Below are 20,541 nucleotides of genomic sequence, written 5' to 3'. Positions count from 1 at the left end.
ACGTGTCTCTTCTGCCTGAAGTTACACTGGCTCACTCACCTCAAAAATACTAAGTATTGCTGCTTGGCGGTAGAATATATCATAAGTAGGTGGTACCTCCAGACGGACACAGAGCCCTACCAGAACGCAGATTATTAAAAAAATACCATTTCCATAATTATTGCCAATAAAACCGAAATAAATTGCGTAACGTTATTTATTATTATTACCTAGGTACTTAATTATTTACACGTAGAAGATATTATGCATTAACATGCATAGTGCATTATTATACTCTAACAATAATTACTAACAATCTCAAAAAGTAAAGCATATAAATGGCTTAATTTCATTGCGTAGATAGACTCGGCTATTTTATTTCGAAACAATATTTCCAATAATTATTTTATTAAACTAGCCATCGTAATATATTAAGGTTATTACCTTAATATATTACGGTGGCTAGTTTAATTTTTACTTTTACCTATGAGTGAATTACAGAGCATTTTATTTACAGACAAATAAGATGAAGTTAAACTATATTCGTGTTGGCTTTTATGAGCTTATATTTGATTTGCGGATTGTAAATTAACATAAAGTAAATTGTTCGTCAGACCAAAAATAATAAGCAATAAACTCCATACTTATTGGTGGACGTAGTAACATATTTTTTAGTTATTTATATTACTTAATACACACAACTGACGACCTACCGAGTTAGATTATAAAATCACATTAGTTATGAGTTAAACAACATATAACAACATTAACACTATGTAAATATAAATTAAATTTACTAAATATGCTTGGTCTTATGTTTTGTAGCCGATATCCGTTAAAAGCCCGGTGTAATCAATGAATAATGTCCTAATTATAATCATTTAACGGCACGAGACCAACGTGAAATATTCAAATTTTCTAAAGCACATTTATACGGGAATATAAATGATGACAGTACAGCATAACTTTCGAGAACCGGTACTTTGTTTGTATTTAAATGTTTTAAACAATAGCGCTCGCGAGCAACCCCATCTGTTGTCCAGCGAGCCGACCTAGTGAAAATTACACATTCAGAACGAATAATGGTTCGAGATCTGTGATTTATTGAGTCAATTAACTGACCATTCATTGATCCCCTTTACAGCTACGCGTTATGACCTAAATGGTTTTCCAAATTAAATTCGTTCCCCTACTCGAATTGTTGCAAAAACCGGTCCTCGGGCAACTCAATCAAGGAATGTTTGTTTTTCGGCTGATTCTAATTTAGTGGCGTTGAAAGGGCGTGTATTGTTGAGATTCATGTAATTCGAAGGCAGATGGTTCATTTGTAACAATGATTGTTTTCATTAAATTAAATATGTTATTATTTCCTTATGGATGTTTGTGGAAATACCGGTTTAAGTTTTAAAACATAATATAATATATGTTTAATATATCTTATCGGTGTAATTTGTATTTGTGTTAATGCCCTAACAATATTACAAGCAAAATTTATATTAATATATTATATTATGAAAACAATAATATCATCCTTTAAGACGTTTCTAAAATTAATTTAAGTTTATGTCCATTTTGAAACGTTTAAATATATAATTATAACTATTTTTCAATAATACCAGCACCGCCTTTAGCACAACCCCCAACACGCGGTACCAGGGTTTTTTGCACACTGGATTAAAAGGGGCCTGAATACCAGAACCAACTAGTAAACATTGTACAGATTATCTTACTTGTTATTTTAGGCAGATCCACTGAGGATTATAAATGAATAACCCGAAGTGGATCAACCTAAAAGAGTAGTATATATCTACTGAGATTTTCACTCACGGTTAGCGGTTGAAAGCCACGTGTATTATCAACAGGATCATCACAGTTTTTTGCGACAAAAAATTATAACGTTATTAATTAAGCCGTATAAAAACAAAGTTAACGAACAGGTTTAATATAGTTTAAGGGCGTTGGATGTCATTATTTTAATATGGGCACCTGCCAACCTAATCATTACACCTACATATTCTATTAACCGACATCTATAGTTAAATTTGATCTTATCGACAGTCGTAAGTTAAAAGCTTGATAGGTCTAGTCAATGTCATAAAACGTTCCTTAATTGTTTATATTTAATCGCTGACCACAAAAAATAAATATCCTATCAATTTATTTGGTCTGTCGTAGTTTAATTTTTTTTTATTATTAAATTGAATACAGTTAAGTATTATACAGCCAACAAGATAAGTGAAATTTATTAGGGTGGTTTAAATATACCTCCTCAAAATTATTACATGCTATCGTTTTCTAAAAGTATTTCTTACATTATTTTTTGTAAGTTTTTCGTTAATTTGGACTTTCGAAGAGGCTTGGAACTTAATCCACCACGCTGCTACAACAACACAGTCGAGTATCTTCACGATGTCTTTCACCATCAAGCACGTGATGAATCAACAAATATTATACATAGATATTATTGATTAAAACTTATATAATAAATAAAATGAAACAAAATTCGGTCAAAAGCTTCTGAAAATTGAGAATATAACAAACCAGTGATTAAAACTACCATACATATTACGTATATACGGTCATTTTATGAATGTTTAATTATCTTTTCGTGAAACGATTTATCGAATATAAACCTTAACTTACTGAAATAAGAGTGGTTATTTGTCGGCTTCGAAATTTTATTTCATTTGATCACGTTGCAGGTTTTTTTTGGTCACTATTGATTTTCCATTTAAATTAATTGATATTTTTGTGCTATTATATATTCATATAAAATACATGTTATAAATTATGTACATATGATGTAAGGGTGAAAGAGTATGTTATTATTTGAATACCAAATGTAAACAAATTTTACATGTCTGACTAATAAATTATAGAACTGAGGTGACGCTAGGGATGGAACCAATGGATCGTAACTGAAGATAGTGAGTTCAAGTCAGGGCGAGTATCTCTGTGGTTACATTTGTAAACTACTCTCCACTAATGGTGTTTGTAATTATATATCTCGTGATCGGTGGTAAAAAACTTCGTGAGATAACCTGCATTTTGCGGTGGAATTCTGTCAAGTTGATTCACCAATCTGCATTAAAGCTGGGTGCGATCAGCTTCAAATCCTTTAAAGAACATAAGACTAGTCCAGCCAATACTTTATAGGTTGTTTTACCTTTACCTTTTTAACTAATTTTTTTTTCACTACATATTAGTAGGTAGGTATCTATTAGGTATACTATTTATGTAATTGTATACATCTGAACTATTATTATAATAACATTCGAGTTAATTTACAAGACAAGTACAAAATAGAGAAATGATAAAGCGATTTTAATACAAAACGAGAAATTTCCATCTCTTTATCAAACTTATCCAATTAGCAGGACCAGCGTAAATCTTTTCTCCACAATCAACGTAGTTAAGAAAATACAAAAACCCCGCGGTGCTACGGGTTATACCTCGAAAATGCGGGTTTTATACCATATCTTAAAAGAGTGAAAGTCGAACGAAACTTTAACCACAACATTTTAAATTCACTTTACAATGTGAATGAGACATAATGCTTTGGCGTTTATGAGCTCTAATATTACTACTCGAAGTCATTAGGAGGTTTGAACAACAGTTTGTCAAAGTTTCCAATTCCGTGGACGTTGTCCTGGGTCCCAATTCCACTAAGATATTTGTCAGTCATTTGATTTGTGGTTCGGTCAAAGTTGGATCCGATCCAATCGAGATCGTATCGTAATCGATATAAATAAATAGTTAAGTATTGGGCGTCAGTTTTGTATTGGTATTGGTATGCAGCTGAGGTTAATTTTGGTGAGATATTTTCGAAGTATAAACGGAATAGATTCAATATAGTTACCTTTATAAGTTAGTTGAATTGGACTGTATTTGTACCAATACAATATACCAATTGTCATAGCGATCGGTTGAACGGTATAAAAGCTGCAATGGTAGTTCCATTAGTAGCGACTTCCAATATATTTTTTTATGGTATTAGTTGGCGATAGAGCATATGGGCCAACTGATGGTAAGTGGTCACCACCGCCCATAGACAATTTCGTTGTAAGAAATATTAACGTTGGGAACTGAAATGTTATTTCCCTTGTGCCTGTAGTTACGCTGGCTCACTTACCTCTCAAACCGGAACGCTACAATGCTAAGTAATGTTGTTTGGCGATAGAATATCTGATGAGTGGGGGGTACCTACCCAGACGCGCTTGCACAAAGCCCTACCACCAAAATTTTTCCAAGAGGATTGTGTTTATATAAAAATCTTCTCAATCAATATAAATTTAATTAATGAACTTCTAAAGTGATCGATTATGAAGTAGTAGTAATCCCAAATGTATATAAGAACGTAAATTTTTATATAAGATTTGACATTAAATAAATTACGTTCCATTTTCTTTTCATTTCAACTTCTTTGACAACCGTCCTGAATAGATCTTAAACTTCTTCAATTAACATTGAAAGCTGTGAATACATTTTTAAAATAATATGTCAAAATCACAGAAAGTGTGTATGGTAAAATTAATATTAAAATACTTCAATCTTCGTATTTATAAACACACCGCCTTGGATACGAGACTATACCACGGAGGTTTTATCATGTAGGATTTATATGGTATTTATTAGTCTACTTTTTCATTCATATATGAAATATTGCACATGCATCGGTTACGTGGTTTAAAATTTTAACAATTCCTATAAATCAATGTGACATGAGGTACGGGGGTTTTGAAACGAAGCGTATAACGTAACAGTGTGTTTCAGAAAAAAACAAATAAAAAATTCGGTTCTGTTACTAAAATTAGCGTCGTTTTTGAAGCCTATAAAAATTGGAAAATGTACGTAAAACGGAGTACAGATATACACGAATCAGTACCTTCTAAGAATATGACTGTTTGTATATTTTGTGCGTTATGTTTTCCTGAACTGTTCATGCAATTGTGATTAAACTTTGATTTGATGGGATTGCTCTACGTACGCTCGATAAGGTCTTTGTATGTTTGTTCATATACCTTCTTTTCCATATTCTTAACCGTGTGAAGTCGAGACGGATGGGTACAATCTCTATAAAAATATTTTTTCAATAAGTGAGAAGATTTTTAAAGATATATAACTTGACGCCTCAGAAAAAACACAGTCGTTAAAAACACACAAGTAACTTAAAATATAAATTACTAAAATATCACTTTTACAATTATTATATTTATTTACAATTGATATTGTTAATACATTAATATCACTGTTTTGTATGTTATTGTTTTGAATTTTCATAGAATTCATTTTTAAAATAATATTACTAAAAATATCTTTAAATATTTTTTTGTCAGAACTACGCCGATGGTACTTACAAAAGAAACACGTGTTGAGGTCGTAAAGATTTCGATATTGTTATAACATAAACATTTTTACAGTGAACGCTTTGAACGGTGTTTTAAGCGTGAGAAATAATAACAATTTCAGACAATACGGTTTTAAGAAAAGTATTACTTTTAATATTAATGCAAAATATAAACAACTAGAAATTATTACAGAAAAACTTGTGTCATTTCAAGAATAATAATGTATCTATATTTTAATTTATTTATATCACTATCTTTTCTAAAAATTGATTTTTATTTGTTAATTTAACGTACAAGAAGGCTCATAATATTGTTGAATTTACTGGTAGACCAAGACCGTACTTGCAAAGGTTGTCCTCATGTAAATCGCTGAATTTATTTATACTACATACAACATTTCTAAACTCTTTCTATAAATATCGACAAATTACAATCAAGTATAAAACTAAATTAACATTGTATTCAATGACATAAATTAAATAATTTATCAACAATAACTATTAATATTAACAGCATGTGCGCAGGCGCAGCATCTCGCGCGATCCGGTTACGAGATCGATGTCAGTCACACTCGCACGCGCATGACCGACACTTGACACGACCTCCATTTGTTATTAGATTTACTATCTGAGAATCAATGTATAAAGGTGTTGCATAATTGAATTAAAAAACGTACAAATTTTGCGACACCCGGAAAGTCTTTTTGAATTGTTTTTAATTGTTGTGATCTTTGTTTTTGTTTGGGTTCATGGAAGAACTAGTAAAGCCATTGTATTCAAATGAAAGAAATACGAAAGAGATTTTTTAAAAGGAACTTTTCCGTTTCGTTTATTTTGTCGATAGCGTAACAATCACTTGAATTTCTATTTATTATCTTTTAATTAAAGTATTTTAATTAATATAAGTATGTTTTTAAATAAAGTAACTATATATAAAGGAATTAATATAGTAAGCTATTATGTATATACATATTCTTAAATTAAAGAGTAATAAATTAAAGCCAATAAATGTACTATTCTACTGTTTGGAGAAGAAAGGAGATTATTCCCTCACGCTGCTCAAATGTACGTTAGTGAATACACATGCTAAAAAGACACGAGATATATACACAAAATAAATAAGTTTAATAAATCGGATTAGAACTTCATCATTAATTAATATTCACGCCTTCTAGCCACTGCTATCATGGTTCATAGATTGTAAATTAAATCATATATCCCCTATAATGTGAGCGCCATCTATTTATGTTTGTCGCGTAAACGGGTCGCCCACGTCACGAACCCTGTTAATGTATTACTATGTATAAGATCTAAAATCTATTTAAAAAAGGGTAAAAAATGACATAAGAACTGCGCGCTTGAAAACATTGTTTGTAGCCTAGATGACAGTCGCACTTGACGTTACAAAAGCCTTTTTAAATAGTGTCTGGGATACGTGTATCAAAACAAAGCGCTTCCTGGGATATCCCTAAGCAAATGGGCTAGGGGAATTTTAGGGGAGCACTTAGATATAACATCCATGAGTATCCCATATGTATAAATATGTTAGCCGAAACGTTTCATCCCATTGTCTATGGATCGCAGTACATGGAAGTATCACTGTTATTAAAGTTAAGATATTCGTATAATCTTTTTCATTCAAACGGGGAGAAATAATTCAATTGTAATCAAACATAGAATTAATAAATATTGATCGACGGAAGCTTATCAAAAATTAAATATACTAATGAATACAGTAAGTAACATGACGTATAGTTCCGTATAGACAATCTTGGTAGTACGGCTTTGTGCAAGTCTTTCTGGGTAGGTACCACCCACTAATTAAATATTCTATGTTTTGTTCTGGTTTGAAGGGTAAATGAGCCATTTTGACTAGATCCCAAGTTTAGTGGCACATTGATGAAGTAAGGTATGGTTAGTATTTCTCATAGCGCCACTGTCTATAGGTGATCATTTAACATCAGGTGGCCCAATGACCCGTCTGAAAACCTATAAATAAAATTTATACGGAACACTAATTGTACAAAGCCAATTTATGCTTGTTGCATTTTTCTAAATGTTATATCAGATTTTATTTGTATTTGCGCCATTAGAAGCAGCCATATCGTCCACTTCGTTTTTTTTGCCGTACATTATATAAGAACATTTTATATAACAGACCTCCCGCAAACGAGATTAAAATATTAACATAATCATGTAAAGTGATCAACATCTCGTTAAATCTATAAATTAATTAGCCAGTTCGGTGTCAGTTTTAAAAGGCACTGTCATATATATATGACATATATGTGTATGTATATATAAAATAATTTCGGCCAGACTCAACACTAGTTAATGTTTTTATTAATAAGTTAAATTTTCTCATTGTATATCCCTACATTTTTTTAATATAATAATAATTCTATTAGTGTTTTTTTAAAACTAGTGCTCCGTGGGGATTCACCTGCGGTAAACGTAATTAGCGTGTTGTTGAATAGTTTATAGCCTTTGTGAATAAAACAGTTATCTATTGAAAATAGATTTATTCAAATCGAACTTCTAAGATAGCGTGCCAAAAACCTCTTTAGTTTAATATATTAGTTTATTATAGATAAATAGAAACGAACGTGTGACAGATGAAACAATAATCAGACAAAAAAAAATTATTAAAAATTCCAGTATCTCTCCAACATTTTGAAATGACTACAAAATAAACAAATGAAAATTCGGTTTAATTCATAGGTTTTTTTCATTTGAAAACGATGTTTGTAGTTCATTATAAAACTACAATGTCAAAAAAAAATATCTTCGGAATCAAATTCATAATCGATATTAATTAGGCTTTTTGTCGACAAAAATCTACAACTTCGTTAACAAATACCTCATACCAAAAAAAACGGCGAAAGAAATTTGCTCCTTTGAACATTAAAATAAAAAGAATCGTTATAATATTCAAACTCCAAATAGCCACTACATTTTTATGAAATGAACCTCTAGAGTCGTTGTGTTATATAAAATGTAAAACATAATTATAACACGACCTTTACCCTGATGGTTATTTTATATAAGTCCATATATGCTAACATAACAGGGGATAAAAGTTCAAGAATAAAATCGAGCATGTATTGTCTACATACAGATTCAAATCTGAACAAATTGGAACGTGACGTGCTTAACTAATATCGTTAGGACTTCACGAACTCGGTTCCGACTTAACAGAATAGACACTGAATTAAATAAGGCTTGCTATTTACTGCTAATATAGCACTTTATAGTGACATACAATAAATTACGCATTCGTAATCTAGCTTGTTTGTGTGCCGCGCTCGCTTTTTTGTTTCTCCATACTCGGCTACACTTTATCTTAAGAACGAGCGAAGAAATGACAACGTAAAAGGATAAAGATGTGTTTAGATATTTGTCCCTATATAGCGCTATGAATACAGTCAGTGACTTACCTTATTTATGGATCGGATAGGCTTGTGTGCGAGGGTAATCAGAAAATTAGATACAAGTTCTAAATAGACGTTGTCGAATAAGATGGTAGCAAATATCAGTTGGCCCGGTTTGTTTAGTTTACAAAGTAATTGTGTATATGTATATTGGTGTATGGAAGCTAGAACGTGCTTGTATTTAGGAAAGTTAGATTGTGTTTGTTGTTAAATATATTACTTCTGAAATGTTTAATGGTTGTATGTTTCAAACTTTTTGGTAAAACACAATTAAAAACTTTTTATAAAGAAAAAAAAAACAACGAATGTAGACCAAGATATCCAATTGCACGGGAAAGAGAAGTAAATAGTAAAAATTAAAAAGATATATGAAATAATTCGAAATTCGAAGTTCGGTTTATTAAAACTGAAATGTTATTGATTGTTTTTTATAAATTTATTTTCAGTCTTTCTGTACATGTTATCTTAATCTTTGCTTGATCTTAGTAGTATCGGCATAACTCCTGCTGAGCGGTCTTGTAAACCCGCTGTTTATTGAGACATTACTCATTTATATTGCCTGCTTCACTACACAGTGTGCTACTGTTCTTAGGAGTTATGGTAACAGGCTAAAGCCTTACAGAACTTTAGATATAGTTTGTTTAGAATATATTTCTAAGGCTAATCCGTTTACGCAAGATTTCATTAAAACATTTTTGTTATGGAAACAGACGACCTTAAACGATATTATTGATAACATCGATAAATTATTAAAATATTTTTTATTAGCGTGACATAATTTTAATGGAAATTATCTTGTAATTAAACATTTTACGAGTAAAACAATTCGATTACAAAAGTAAAACCTGTTAAAAAAGTTTCGACAAACATTCGAAATGTAATTACGGTAAAAAAAATCAAAGGTTTACATTTTAAATTTATGCCTTGTAATTAAAAAAATTGTATTAAAAATGTAAGCACAGTAACAAATTTGTTGTAACAAGTTGTCATTAAGTAACCAGTTTTTTACTTAATGACAACTTGTTTTTAAAGTGTTAAGTTTTATATGTAATAAATACGTATTCATTTCATGATTTATTATACTAACTTGAAATAAATATAAAGCATGCTTTTTCTTAAATAAGTGTCTTCTAGAACTCAAAAAAGATAATAAAAGTAATATTAGACACAGAATTATATATGTATACGTAGTGATATATTTATTTAACCCTTTATAAAATAATGCGTAACAATTATAAAACACCAAATTAAATATAAAAAGCATGCTTATTCCATCGAGTGACAGAGAACTACACGCGTTAAATCATACAGAATGCATACATGCATTCCGTATGTTTATTTGTATACGAATTTAGATGACTGTGTCGAAGATAAGAAGGACCATTTGTTATAATAAAGCCAAAGTACTTGTCCCAGGCATCCAGGATTCACATTTACCTCCGAGGCTCGAATAAATTTATTAACAAGAAACATTTCGTGACCGGCCCCGAACATAAGTCACCTTATGGTTGTCATGATGAAATTTAGTTTCAGAGATTGCATGAAGTAGAAATTCAACTTGAGAATATTTGTAGAATTAATATTAAATTATGTTGTCATAAGAATCATGTTTATTGAAGTTTTAGTTCAGTGATGGAAATTAAAAAAGTTTAATATACTATAAGTCTAGTGAAATTAGTAAATGTATAAAATATAGCAGTCCGTATACGTCCCATAGCTGGGAAAGCCCAATTTCTTATCAAGGAGGTTTGGAGTTTATTCCACCACGCTACTCCATGGCGCGTTAGTACACAGAGACTTCAATCCCACGCATGATCCTACGCAAGTTTTGTCGCGATTCCCTTACCTCCGAGCACGCGTTGAATTATACAAAAACATTGATCATTTGTTAACTTGGAGCTTGTTCGGGTTTGAACCCGCAATCTTTGGTTGACATACATTTTTAACCAATGAGCCATTTCAGATTTTAAGGTAAAACAGTTTAGTACATTTCAACAATAATCAATCATAATTTATTAAAACTATATTTATATTATTTATTTGAAGAACACAATGTAACTTAGTTATAATTTTTTAATAATAATTAGTTCTTTTTTCTTTTATTATAACGTCATGAATAATTTGTCTAGACGAACAAAAACTCAGCTTCATTAGTGACTACTGAGAAATGGAAGTACGATTTATCAACTACCACATCATACGTTGAAGTTCATACGCGTTTCCATTTTTGGAATAACAAATCCATCAAGTGCCGCCTCTTTGTGTTAATTGCTTCTCTATTGAGATAATAATCATTTCTTAGTTTGACTTATAATTATTAACTTAGACCATTTAATGTTATAGTAATAGGTATATTTTTGACGACCTCCGTGGTCGAGTAGTGTGTACACCAGTTTTCATGGGTACGCCACTGCGAAGTCCCGGGTTCGATTCCCGATGTTGTCTTGGGTCTGGGTTTATGTGGTACCGTCGTTACTTCTGATTTTCCATAAAACAAGTGCTTTAGCTACTTAACATAGGGATCAGAGTAATGTATGTGATGTTGTCCAATATTTATATTTATATTTTTTTGTTTACAATAATATAAATAATTAGCTCACGCTGGGTGCGTGTGTGTATGTGTTAAGTCAGGGTAATAAATAACAGCCTGTTAGTGCCCCATCGCTGGGCTAAGACCTGCTCTCCCTTGAAGTTTAGTTTAGGAGGTAATATCACCACGCAGATCCGGTTGCAATGCCAGCTGTTGGATGCAAATGTGACAGAATTTCAATGAAATTAGACACATACAGGTTGAGATGAATTATAAACACAAATTAAGAACGTGAAAGTTCAATGGTGTTTGTCTGGATTTGAATTCGCAATCGTTAATTAATATGCACGCGTTTCAACCACTCGGCCATCTCGGCTCTAAGTCAGATCATAAACTACCTCTATTTCAAAATTTCATCCAAATAGCTGGTTTTGCATTAAAGATATTTAACATAGATTCATCTATCCATCTTCACAAACTTTCGCGTTTGTTATATTAGGTTAAGTTATAACACCAAGTTTCCGACTCCGCTAAGCGAACACATCCTTCCTCATGCAAGGTTTTTATAATAAAATTTAACTAGCAAATTTTATTATATTTTTATCTTTTGCTAGGTAGGCGGACGGAAACATGGGCCACCTGATTGTAAGTGGTCACCACCGCTTATAGACATTGGTGCTACAAGAATAATATGTTATATTTTTTATTTTATATTACACTAGATCAGTCATCATTTAAAGCAGAACACAATAGTACTAAGAATTGCTGTTTGGCAGTAAAATATATAAAAATTATAATAAACTAGCGACCAGCCCCGGCTTCTCAGGGATGCAATGCTAAATATATTACATAATGTCTTACAGCGTTCACAGTTTTGCAGTCATTAGAAAATACAAACCGCTATGTCTCTGCGTTTTAAATCTAATATCTCCAAAAATATTCATTTAAATTAGATTCTCCTAGATGCCGTAAAGGACCATATATTAAATGCACAATGTATTTAAGGTACTTTATTGGATAAGGATTAATGCTGTATTGCTTATAGTCGCTTTGAAAATAAGTCATTATTTCTCGTAAAAAGTAAAGGATAAAAAATGGTTGTTGTGGTGTGAAATCACTGTTCTCGTGGATTTTTGTGTTTAGTAATATTTAGTTTCTTAAAATTAGTTATTTTTTCCTCTTGATAAAAATTGATGTCAGGTTATTTCAGTCATAATTCGATTTACAATAAAATTACTTAGAAAACAAAGCTTAAATATTAACGTAATTCTATCTTGATTTTAATGAGAAACATTTTTAATTTATGCATAATAATATTCCTTGCGTAATTTTCAGAGGGCAAACATAATAATTTGTTTAAAACTTAAATTTTCTACTGTTTAGACGGTTGTAATTATTTATGCTAAATATTATAATATAATCGGACGTAATGATGACATATTAGCAGGTGTCTCAAGCCGTTGAATACGATGGCATTTCGACACGAGCCACCGGCAAAATACAAATTGATGGTTTTATTACAACTTTTTTTTTAAATAATTGTAGGTGTAAAGTAACCTACATTACACGATCGTACATTGTAATTATGTAAATTATGAAATTGAACTTATATTATAGGGTAGATAGAATAGTATCATTAAAATTGTAAATTAAATAAAAACTTTTGATGTGTTTTTTTTTTAATGTTTGTTTAGTTCACCGTCAGCTACTAAGCCAGTATTCGTCAAGTGATCGAAATTCGAACATAACCATTATCGTACTTTAATGTACTGTATCAAATGCGAATATGCACGTTTTATATATTTTTTATACACTAAAGAACGTCAACAAAAAAAAAAATAAACAGTGTAGAACAGAGAAAAAAAACAGTTAAAGTACTAAACAGTTTTGTTTTTATCCATGAAGATGATAGCATGCGGAAATTATGAGCATAACCTAAACATGGAATAGTTGCATTGAAGTTTCTATTAAGTAACTGGAAATGAAATTGAAATAAAACGAGAATTTAATGGATCGCTTAAGCGACAAGTAACTGATCCTACAGAACACAATTCAAAGAAGTCTCAGCAAAAACCGTGTTTTAACTTTAATCACCCACTGGGACTCATTTGCTAATAGCACAAAATAATCATTATAACAGCCATACTAATGACACCAATAGCCAAGAGCAATTTCTACTTAACTAACGTAATTTACTAAAGAAATATATCTTCGTCCTTCAAACTACGAACCAGTTCTGAAGTTGGTGTACGAGATACGTAAGGCACGTTCCAGAGTGAAACGTACTGTGGTCAACACGACAAAAATAAAAGCTATTGGGGCTGTGATAATAAAGAATAAAATACGGTAACTTTAAAGGGATTTGCGCGGTTAACTGTATTTTCGATACAGATTGCTAGCGTTCATCTATCATGATTAAACATCTCGGACTAACGGGAGCTGAGCAACTTGTTCAACAACGGCCATTACTGCAATTTCACAAACTCTTCCACAATAGGCATCGAGTCAATAGGTAGGATATCGTTAACCATTTAACTCGGCGGAAATAATTATGAATTTACATGTTTAATTCAAACTGTCACCACGAGCTTGATAAAATCCGCATAAATATGTATAAATAAAACATTATAATTCTGTACATACATTAACTTCTTCATGTATCTTCTTCGAGCGGTGAGGAGCGTATAAGTTTCTTTTTGCCCACCCGTGGGCAAATATTTCATCTTCACAACTTTCGACTTCATTCGGTGTGCGGCTGTTAAGTTCACAAATGTTCACAATAATCAAAAGTTCGTTGAACCTATCGCCGTCTTGATTTCAATTTCTTTGCTAAATCCGCGTACCAATTTTTGCTGCACTCCTACAATAAAGATAAAGAGATTGAAGGGTTTTATTTACAGGATGGTCGCTTAACTACTAAAAGCACTACATGCAAACAGGTCACAGCAAACAACTACAAGGAAAGTGAGCTATTATACGAATTACTCATTAAATTTCAAGAGAATTAACAATGGAATGAGGAAAAATCAATTAGTTAGTTTAATAAACGTATTATTTTGTTGTTCGAAACAATAATATATAAATTGTCATACTCAATTATTCTTACCAGAATTAAAATAGGAACAAAGGAGAATTGAGTACAGGATTTTCCAGAAGAAATAATAATTAGGACAGAATAATAAAATAAAGAGGAATAATTAGTCGAAAGAAGTAAAATTATAACATGTTACAAGCAATTGCAAAAATACTATAAATACATATACTTATATGAAATAAATACAATTAGATACTAAAGACGACCCTACAAAAGCATGTTGATAAATGATTTTACGTTATGAAGAGCGAAAAATATGCAATGAGTATGTTAGTCGAAGTATCGTTAAGCATTCGATTTGAAGATACAATGTTAATTATTATTGCTATTATATTAATTATCTAACATTACAAAGCATTATTTACGGTCGCTGAGTTAACAGTTTCTATAACGGTTGTAAAATTCATCAGATACAATTTTGATTGCGCATCTTGAAATGGAATTCACTATCGTTGAATCCATCATCGTTTATATCGGTAATATTATCGTGTTTCATCGTTACAGTTTGGTTTGTTTGCTTCGAATTTTATAGAGATATTGATTGAAGTCACCGAGCTTACTAATTACCAAAATATACGGATTATAAGTTCGTTGTTTGTTTTCCTTGAATATGATTAATTATTAAATGACGACCTCCGTGGTCGAGTAGTGTGTACACCGGTTTTCATGGGTACGCCACTCTGAGGTCCCGGGTTCGATTCCCGGCCGAGTCGATGTAGAAAAGGTTCATTAGTTTTCTACATTGTCTTGGGTCTGGGTGTTTGTGGTACCGTCGTTACTTCTGATTTCCATAACACAAGTGCTTTAGCTACTTACATTGGGATCAGAGTAATGTATGTGATGTTGTCCAATAAATTTATAAATTTATAAATTTATAAATGCTTCATTAGTCATTAGTCCTGTTGCTATAGGTTGCAAATCCCGTGTTTCTGTGTTCAAACGCTGCGTCGATTGGAAGTTAACACTGTCGGGCATCGATACTCGTAAAACCTTTGGTCTAGTGCCTGACTTTTTTGTGGTGGTGTTAGATTTTCAATCCTAGATGCTGTATCGGATTAGGAGAATAAGGGACCATAATGCACAAGAGAGTGCACATGTATTTGCGTAGTCTTGTACATTATAATACTGCTCTGAATATTTGACTAAGCTGTGACCAAAATTACCCAGAAGGATATCAATAAAATTCTGATGAGAAAAGTTAATTTTATTGTGTCACACAAGTGGTATTTAAATGTTTTCTAAAAGTCAATATATATTTAATAACGTTAAATGCTGTAAATTAGCTAAATAGAAACAAACAAAATTCTAAATTTAATTGATCATCCACATTATGCAAATACAATAAAAAGCTTGTGATTAATTGCGGATCAAATTTTATGACCAAGTCCGATATGTACATAACATCCGTAACATTGATGTTTATCTCGCTATAAGAGAGAGCAAAACAAGGCTAGAATTTTAACGAAGGCGACTTAGAATTTAAAACGCCAATAGGAATTTACTCATTAGAATCACGGTATGTGAGAGGACCAATCAGTAGTTCTAACAGACCAAACGATTGATGTAAATAGCCAACCACCTGCAGTTGAGCAATGTGGTGAAATAAGCTTCAAAACCTTCTTCTCGAGGATAAGAGACATTTCCTAGCAGTGAGACATTTACGGGTAATTGATAAACTGTCTCGTAAGTTTTTTTATGACCAAACCGCGGGTAAGACCAAGAAAGTTATTGGGTTTTTAAGCCAGGAGTCGGAAAATAGTTCGAGTTGATACTGCGGCTGAACTCTTTGAAAATGTGTTGGATTTGCTAACCCATCGGATTATAAAAGTAAGGGAATAGTGTAATACTCTTGTGAATTATAATCTCATAATTAGAATGATCTTTGCGGCCTAAATCAGTCAGATGTGCATCATCATCTTAATTTATTTCTTTATACCATTGTATATTTGAGGTTTAAGGATTATATACGACAATTGTTTGAATAAAGTAAGCTATTTTATGGAATGGTTCATTGTATATATTCATACACATATATTATGTATAATTTATTAAAACAATTATATTCGTCCGCATTCAACTTACATATCATAAACTACTAGCATAACTTTTTATGTTTCACTCAGATAGCTAGATTACTGAGGAAAATTATAGTCTATTTCATTTTACTCTACTACCCTGAATTGAAGGGCAGTTAGTACAAACATTACGACAACTATGATACAGCTATAGTCTATTCCAATGTGGAGAGGATAAAAGCCAAATAAACAGCATTTGACATCGAATTAACGCGACATAATTGGTCGAGAGCTTAAATAATCTAATCGTTTTGAACATCGACGACACTGTTATCGGATCTTTGGAAGTAAAATTAAAATGGATGTATGTAGTTACGTGAAATTGTGTTTAATTATAAATAAATATATAGTAATCAAGAACTGTTACTAGTTTTCAATATAGCTGAGCTATTAGATACAATACCTAAATGTAAGGTTTGTTTATCCTAATTTCTTCTTCGATTGGAATAGGCTACATGTACGATCCGTCAATGTCCGATCAAACGGTTTAAGCGGAATTAGTTAACAAAGTCAAATAACAATGTAAAACTAAACCTACCAAATCAACCAGGCATCTGTCAGAGCGGGCTCGGGGGCTGAGCGAGAGGAATATAAATTGGAACATGTTTTTGTGCTTCCTAAGATTATATCATGTGATTAAAATTGTACCTAAGGACGCTACGGTTTTTATATAAATATTTTTTGCACAGCCATTGTTAAACGAGTTTTTGCTAAGGCGAATTCATTAGAATTCCAATAATGATTTCATCTTTACACTATCAAAGATTGATGAATTGATACAGAGTAATATAATAATGTTTGATATCATATTATGAGTTTTATTTACAATGCTTTTGATTTTGATTTATTGTCTATGTACTTAGTTCGCGATTGAATACATTTGCGCAATAATAAATACCGTAGCGTTGCTGAATTAAAAATAGTATAAGCATACTAGCATAAGATAGTGTTGTATTTTAGTCATATATGTATTAGTAAACTTTGTTTTTTTACTTTTTATTATTTATAACAGCTGAATTTATAAATTGTTATAATTACTATATTATAATTACACCTTACAAGGCGTTTTGATGGTAATACGCACTTGCATCCAGGCATTATAATAGCAGGATAAGATTTTTATAATTTTATTTTGCCAATAACTTTTGCTCGGTGACGCTGACGAGACTAATAAGGCTAACAGCACGAACATACCAAAATAAAAACTAATTTAGTAATGTCTTCTCCCTGTAATTACGCTGGCCCACTCACAATTGTATCACCACCGTTTAAAGGATTGATAAGGGGTAGTAATAAGGCAATTGGTGTCATATAAGCAGCTATTATATACAACCCTAGCTAATCCGATAATAGTAAATACTTAAACACTTAAGTAACAAAGGACTGTCAGACTACGAAATCACGTGGGTGGACCATTTTGCAATATAGGAGTGATATATCAATTTGTCAGTCAGCTACAGGGCAAAAACTACACGATTATGTAATCATAATCGTTCCAATTATAATACAAAAGCAATTTAAACAGCACTATTGTTACTATTTGATTGGCGGCTTGTTTATAGTTACGTAGTCAGTTGTGCTGATTCTGGTGTACAAAATAAACTATAATAATTTGACTTATATCTATAATTTCAAAGTGTTTTACTTTTTAAACTCACACGAGTGAAATAGATAAAAAATTTAAACCTAATATTCTTAATTTATTTTAATTTAAAAATCGAATAGAAGATTGATTAATTATGCTATTATTGGTCGAATGTTTCTGTTTGACACATGAAATAAATACTGACGATTATATATTCATGCATACATACACAAATGCTTATGAAAAAATAAAATCTTAAACTCAATAACGGTCGGATTATTTAAATTTCGAACCTTTAAAATCTGTGCTCATTATAATAACGTTCACAATTTTTAAATTAACAAAAAAAAATGTTCTCGATTAAAAAAAAAAACGCATCGACGAATCGAGTACCAAATTAACGTTTAATAATTAAACGATAATTAATAAACACGATTATATGTTAATAATTTTATTAATATTAACAAAACTTGATTGCATTTTTATACAGTTAAGATGATTGAATCTAAACATTACGAACCTATTTATTAAGGAACTTTAAACACCCATAATAATAATTAAAATAAAAAATGATCTTTATATATTACCACATTAGAAATAAATATAACGGGTCAATTGTACGTTCTATTTGACAATAGTAAAGTAAATACAGAAATGATAACGTTCGGAAATCTCCCGGCAGACATATTGTTTTGTTGGTTTAGAGGTCAACGAAGTCGTTATAAATCATCGTCAATATTGTCATTATTGTTTAAGGAAGTTAATATTATATTTCATGCAATATCATGTTGTCTAGTTTCTTGCTGTATATTTTACTAAAAAATAAAAGGTTTATTTTCTAAAATTAAATTTAAACAAAGTATGAGTTCTTATATGCCCTAATGTTAGGAGTAAGTCTTCTCCCCTCTGGAAGAGAAATGTTGAAGCGTATTCCATCACGTTGTCTGATGAATACATACGTCAACATTTTATACGCAACGAGCATTATTCCTCACCGTGTTTTTAATCACCTCTGAACACGAGATTAATCATAAACTCAAATTAAGTGCCTCAAAAATCATATCACTGAAATTTATGCTGGAATCAAATACCGAAGTCTCTCATATTTATAAGTGCTTCAAATTAGGATAAGTGGTCGTTATCGTTTTTATTGGGCAAGTGAAAATACGATGATGAGATGTATTCGAATGTTCAAGCTTCAAAATTATCTAATACATACCTACGATAAAGTAGCTGGAGGCGAAGAGATCTGGTATTTTTTGGAACCTTTTCAATTCATGTTAAACTGTCGCTATCTCATTTTAAACTGTATATTTTAGTTACGTTTTCTTATTCTGGAAGACAAACATTAAATAAAAAAAAATTATAAATTAAAAATAAACGTAGATAAGAATTTCCAAACAATGAACACTTAAAAGATGAGATTGAAACGTGAAAATTGGTATTGGAAATGATTTGATTATAAATATAAAACATTTTATTAGTTTATATCAATTAATTTTTACTTTTTAACTTAATTTTTAATTAAATAAGATATCTATCTTTTAAGTTTTATTCAAAGCAAATAAAGACTTCTATCTTGAAGATAACAACTTTAATGTTCTTTAATAAAAACGAATGCTAATTTAGTATCCATTAGCATATATTTGACGATTATTATAGCCATGCAAATTGCTTTAACCCTTAAATAATAAGAGATACTTAAAAAACTAAACGGGTATTTCATACGATGACTCGTAAACGCTGGGACTTTAATGCATAACAAACACTTGTGATGTAAATTTTACACAAACAGCCATAAAGAGAATATTCACTATGAGTGTATATTTAATATATTATATAAAGCTAAAAAACGTTTTAATTAAATAAATGTAAATAAATACTTACTAGGAAAAATTGGTTTAAAATTCAATTGTAATATTTGACCCGCTTATCTAAAAGTTGAACTTTATAAAAATCTTGAAGTAATTCATTTTTAGTTTTTTTGTAATTTTTCAGTAATTAAAAAAATAAAATATCTCTAATGATAAGTCATTACTGTTTTATTTATTGTTACATATAATTTTATATTGTGACATAATACAATTGTCTATTATTTATAGATATTCCACAAGCGGAATTTTATTAAATTATATCAGTCCGACAATTATATTCTCTTGAGAATGTAACAGTTTCGATCTCGGCTTGGGTTTTCAAAATTCGAGCCTACCAATTTGACCCACGGTAGCAGCTTGATATATCTGATATTGAAACAAAATTATAATGTCGGTAGGAATAAATGGCAGTCGATCAAATTCTAAATTTAAAAAGTTTAAAAATTTAGTCTATTGCCATCAAATGGCTAATGTCATCAACCTTTCCTTGATTTCGGAATTTTATTTATGTATTGTTATTTAGATGGAAATATAAAATATGGTTTATATTCCATAGTATGTGAATTATTCAAATCAATGACGCCTTCGCAAGTTTTATTTAAATATATTGTACTACGAGTGGTTGC

The 20,541-nt window shown here is 30.9% G+C and overlaps 1 protein-coding gene across 4 annotated transcripts in view; it reads right to left on the bottom strand.

Annotated features, from left to right (window-relative positions):
• The window catches only part of LOC125069689 (rap1 GTPase-activating protein 1), a 264,762-nt gene that overhangs the window by 99,541 nt on the left and 144,680 nt on the right, over positions 1-20,541 (bottom strand). The window contains exon 2 of one of the 4 annotated variants that reach the window (XM_047679221.1): positions 13,931-14,147. The exons of 2 other annotated variants lie outside the window; for them this stretch is intronic. In XM_047679221.1, the coding sequence (XP_047535177.1) occupies positions 13,931-14,031 (101 nt within the window). In that variant the 5' untranslated portion in view covers positions 14,032-14,147. Of the gene's footprint in view, positions 1-13,930; positions 14,184-20,541 lie in introns of those variants that run through there. One more of the 4 variants, XM_047679222.1, reaches the window with a different exon arrangement.

The sequence above is a fragment of the Vanessa atalanta genome, chromosome 16, assembly GCF_905147765.1.
Source record: "Vanessa atalanta chromosome 16, ilVanAtal1.2, whole genome shotgun sequence".
Classification (NCBI taxonomy): domain Eukaryota; kingdom Metazoa; phylum Arthropoda; class Insecta; order Lepidoptera; family Nymphalidae; genus Vanessa; species Vanessa atalanta.
The sequence above is the reverse complement of the archived record's forward strand: the minus strand, read 5'-3'. Positions and strand labels throughout refer to the sequence as shown.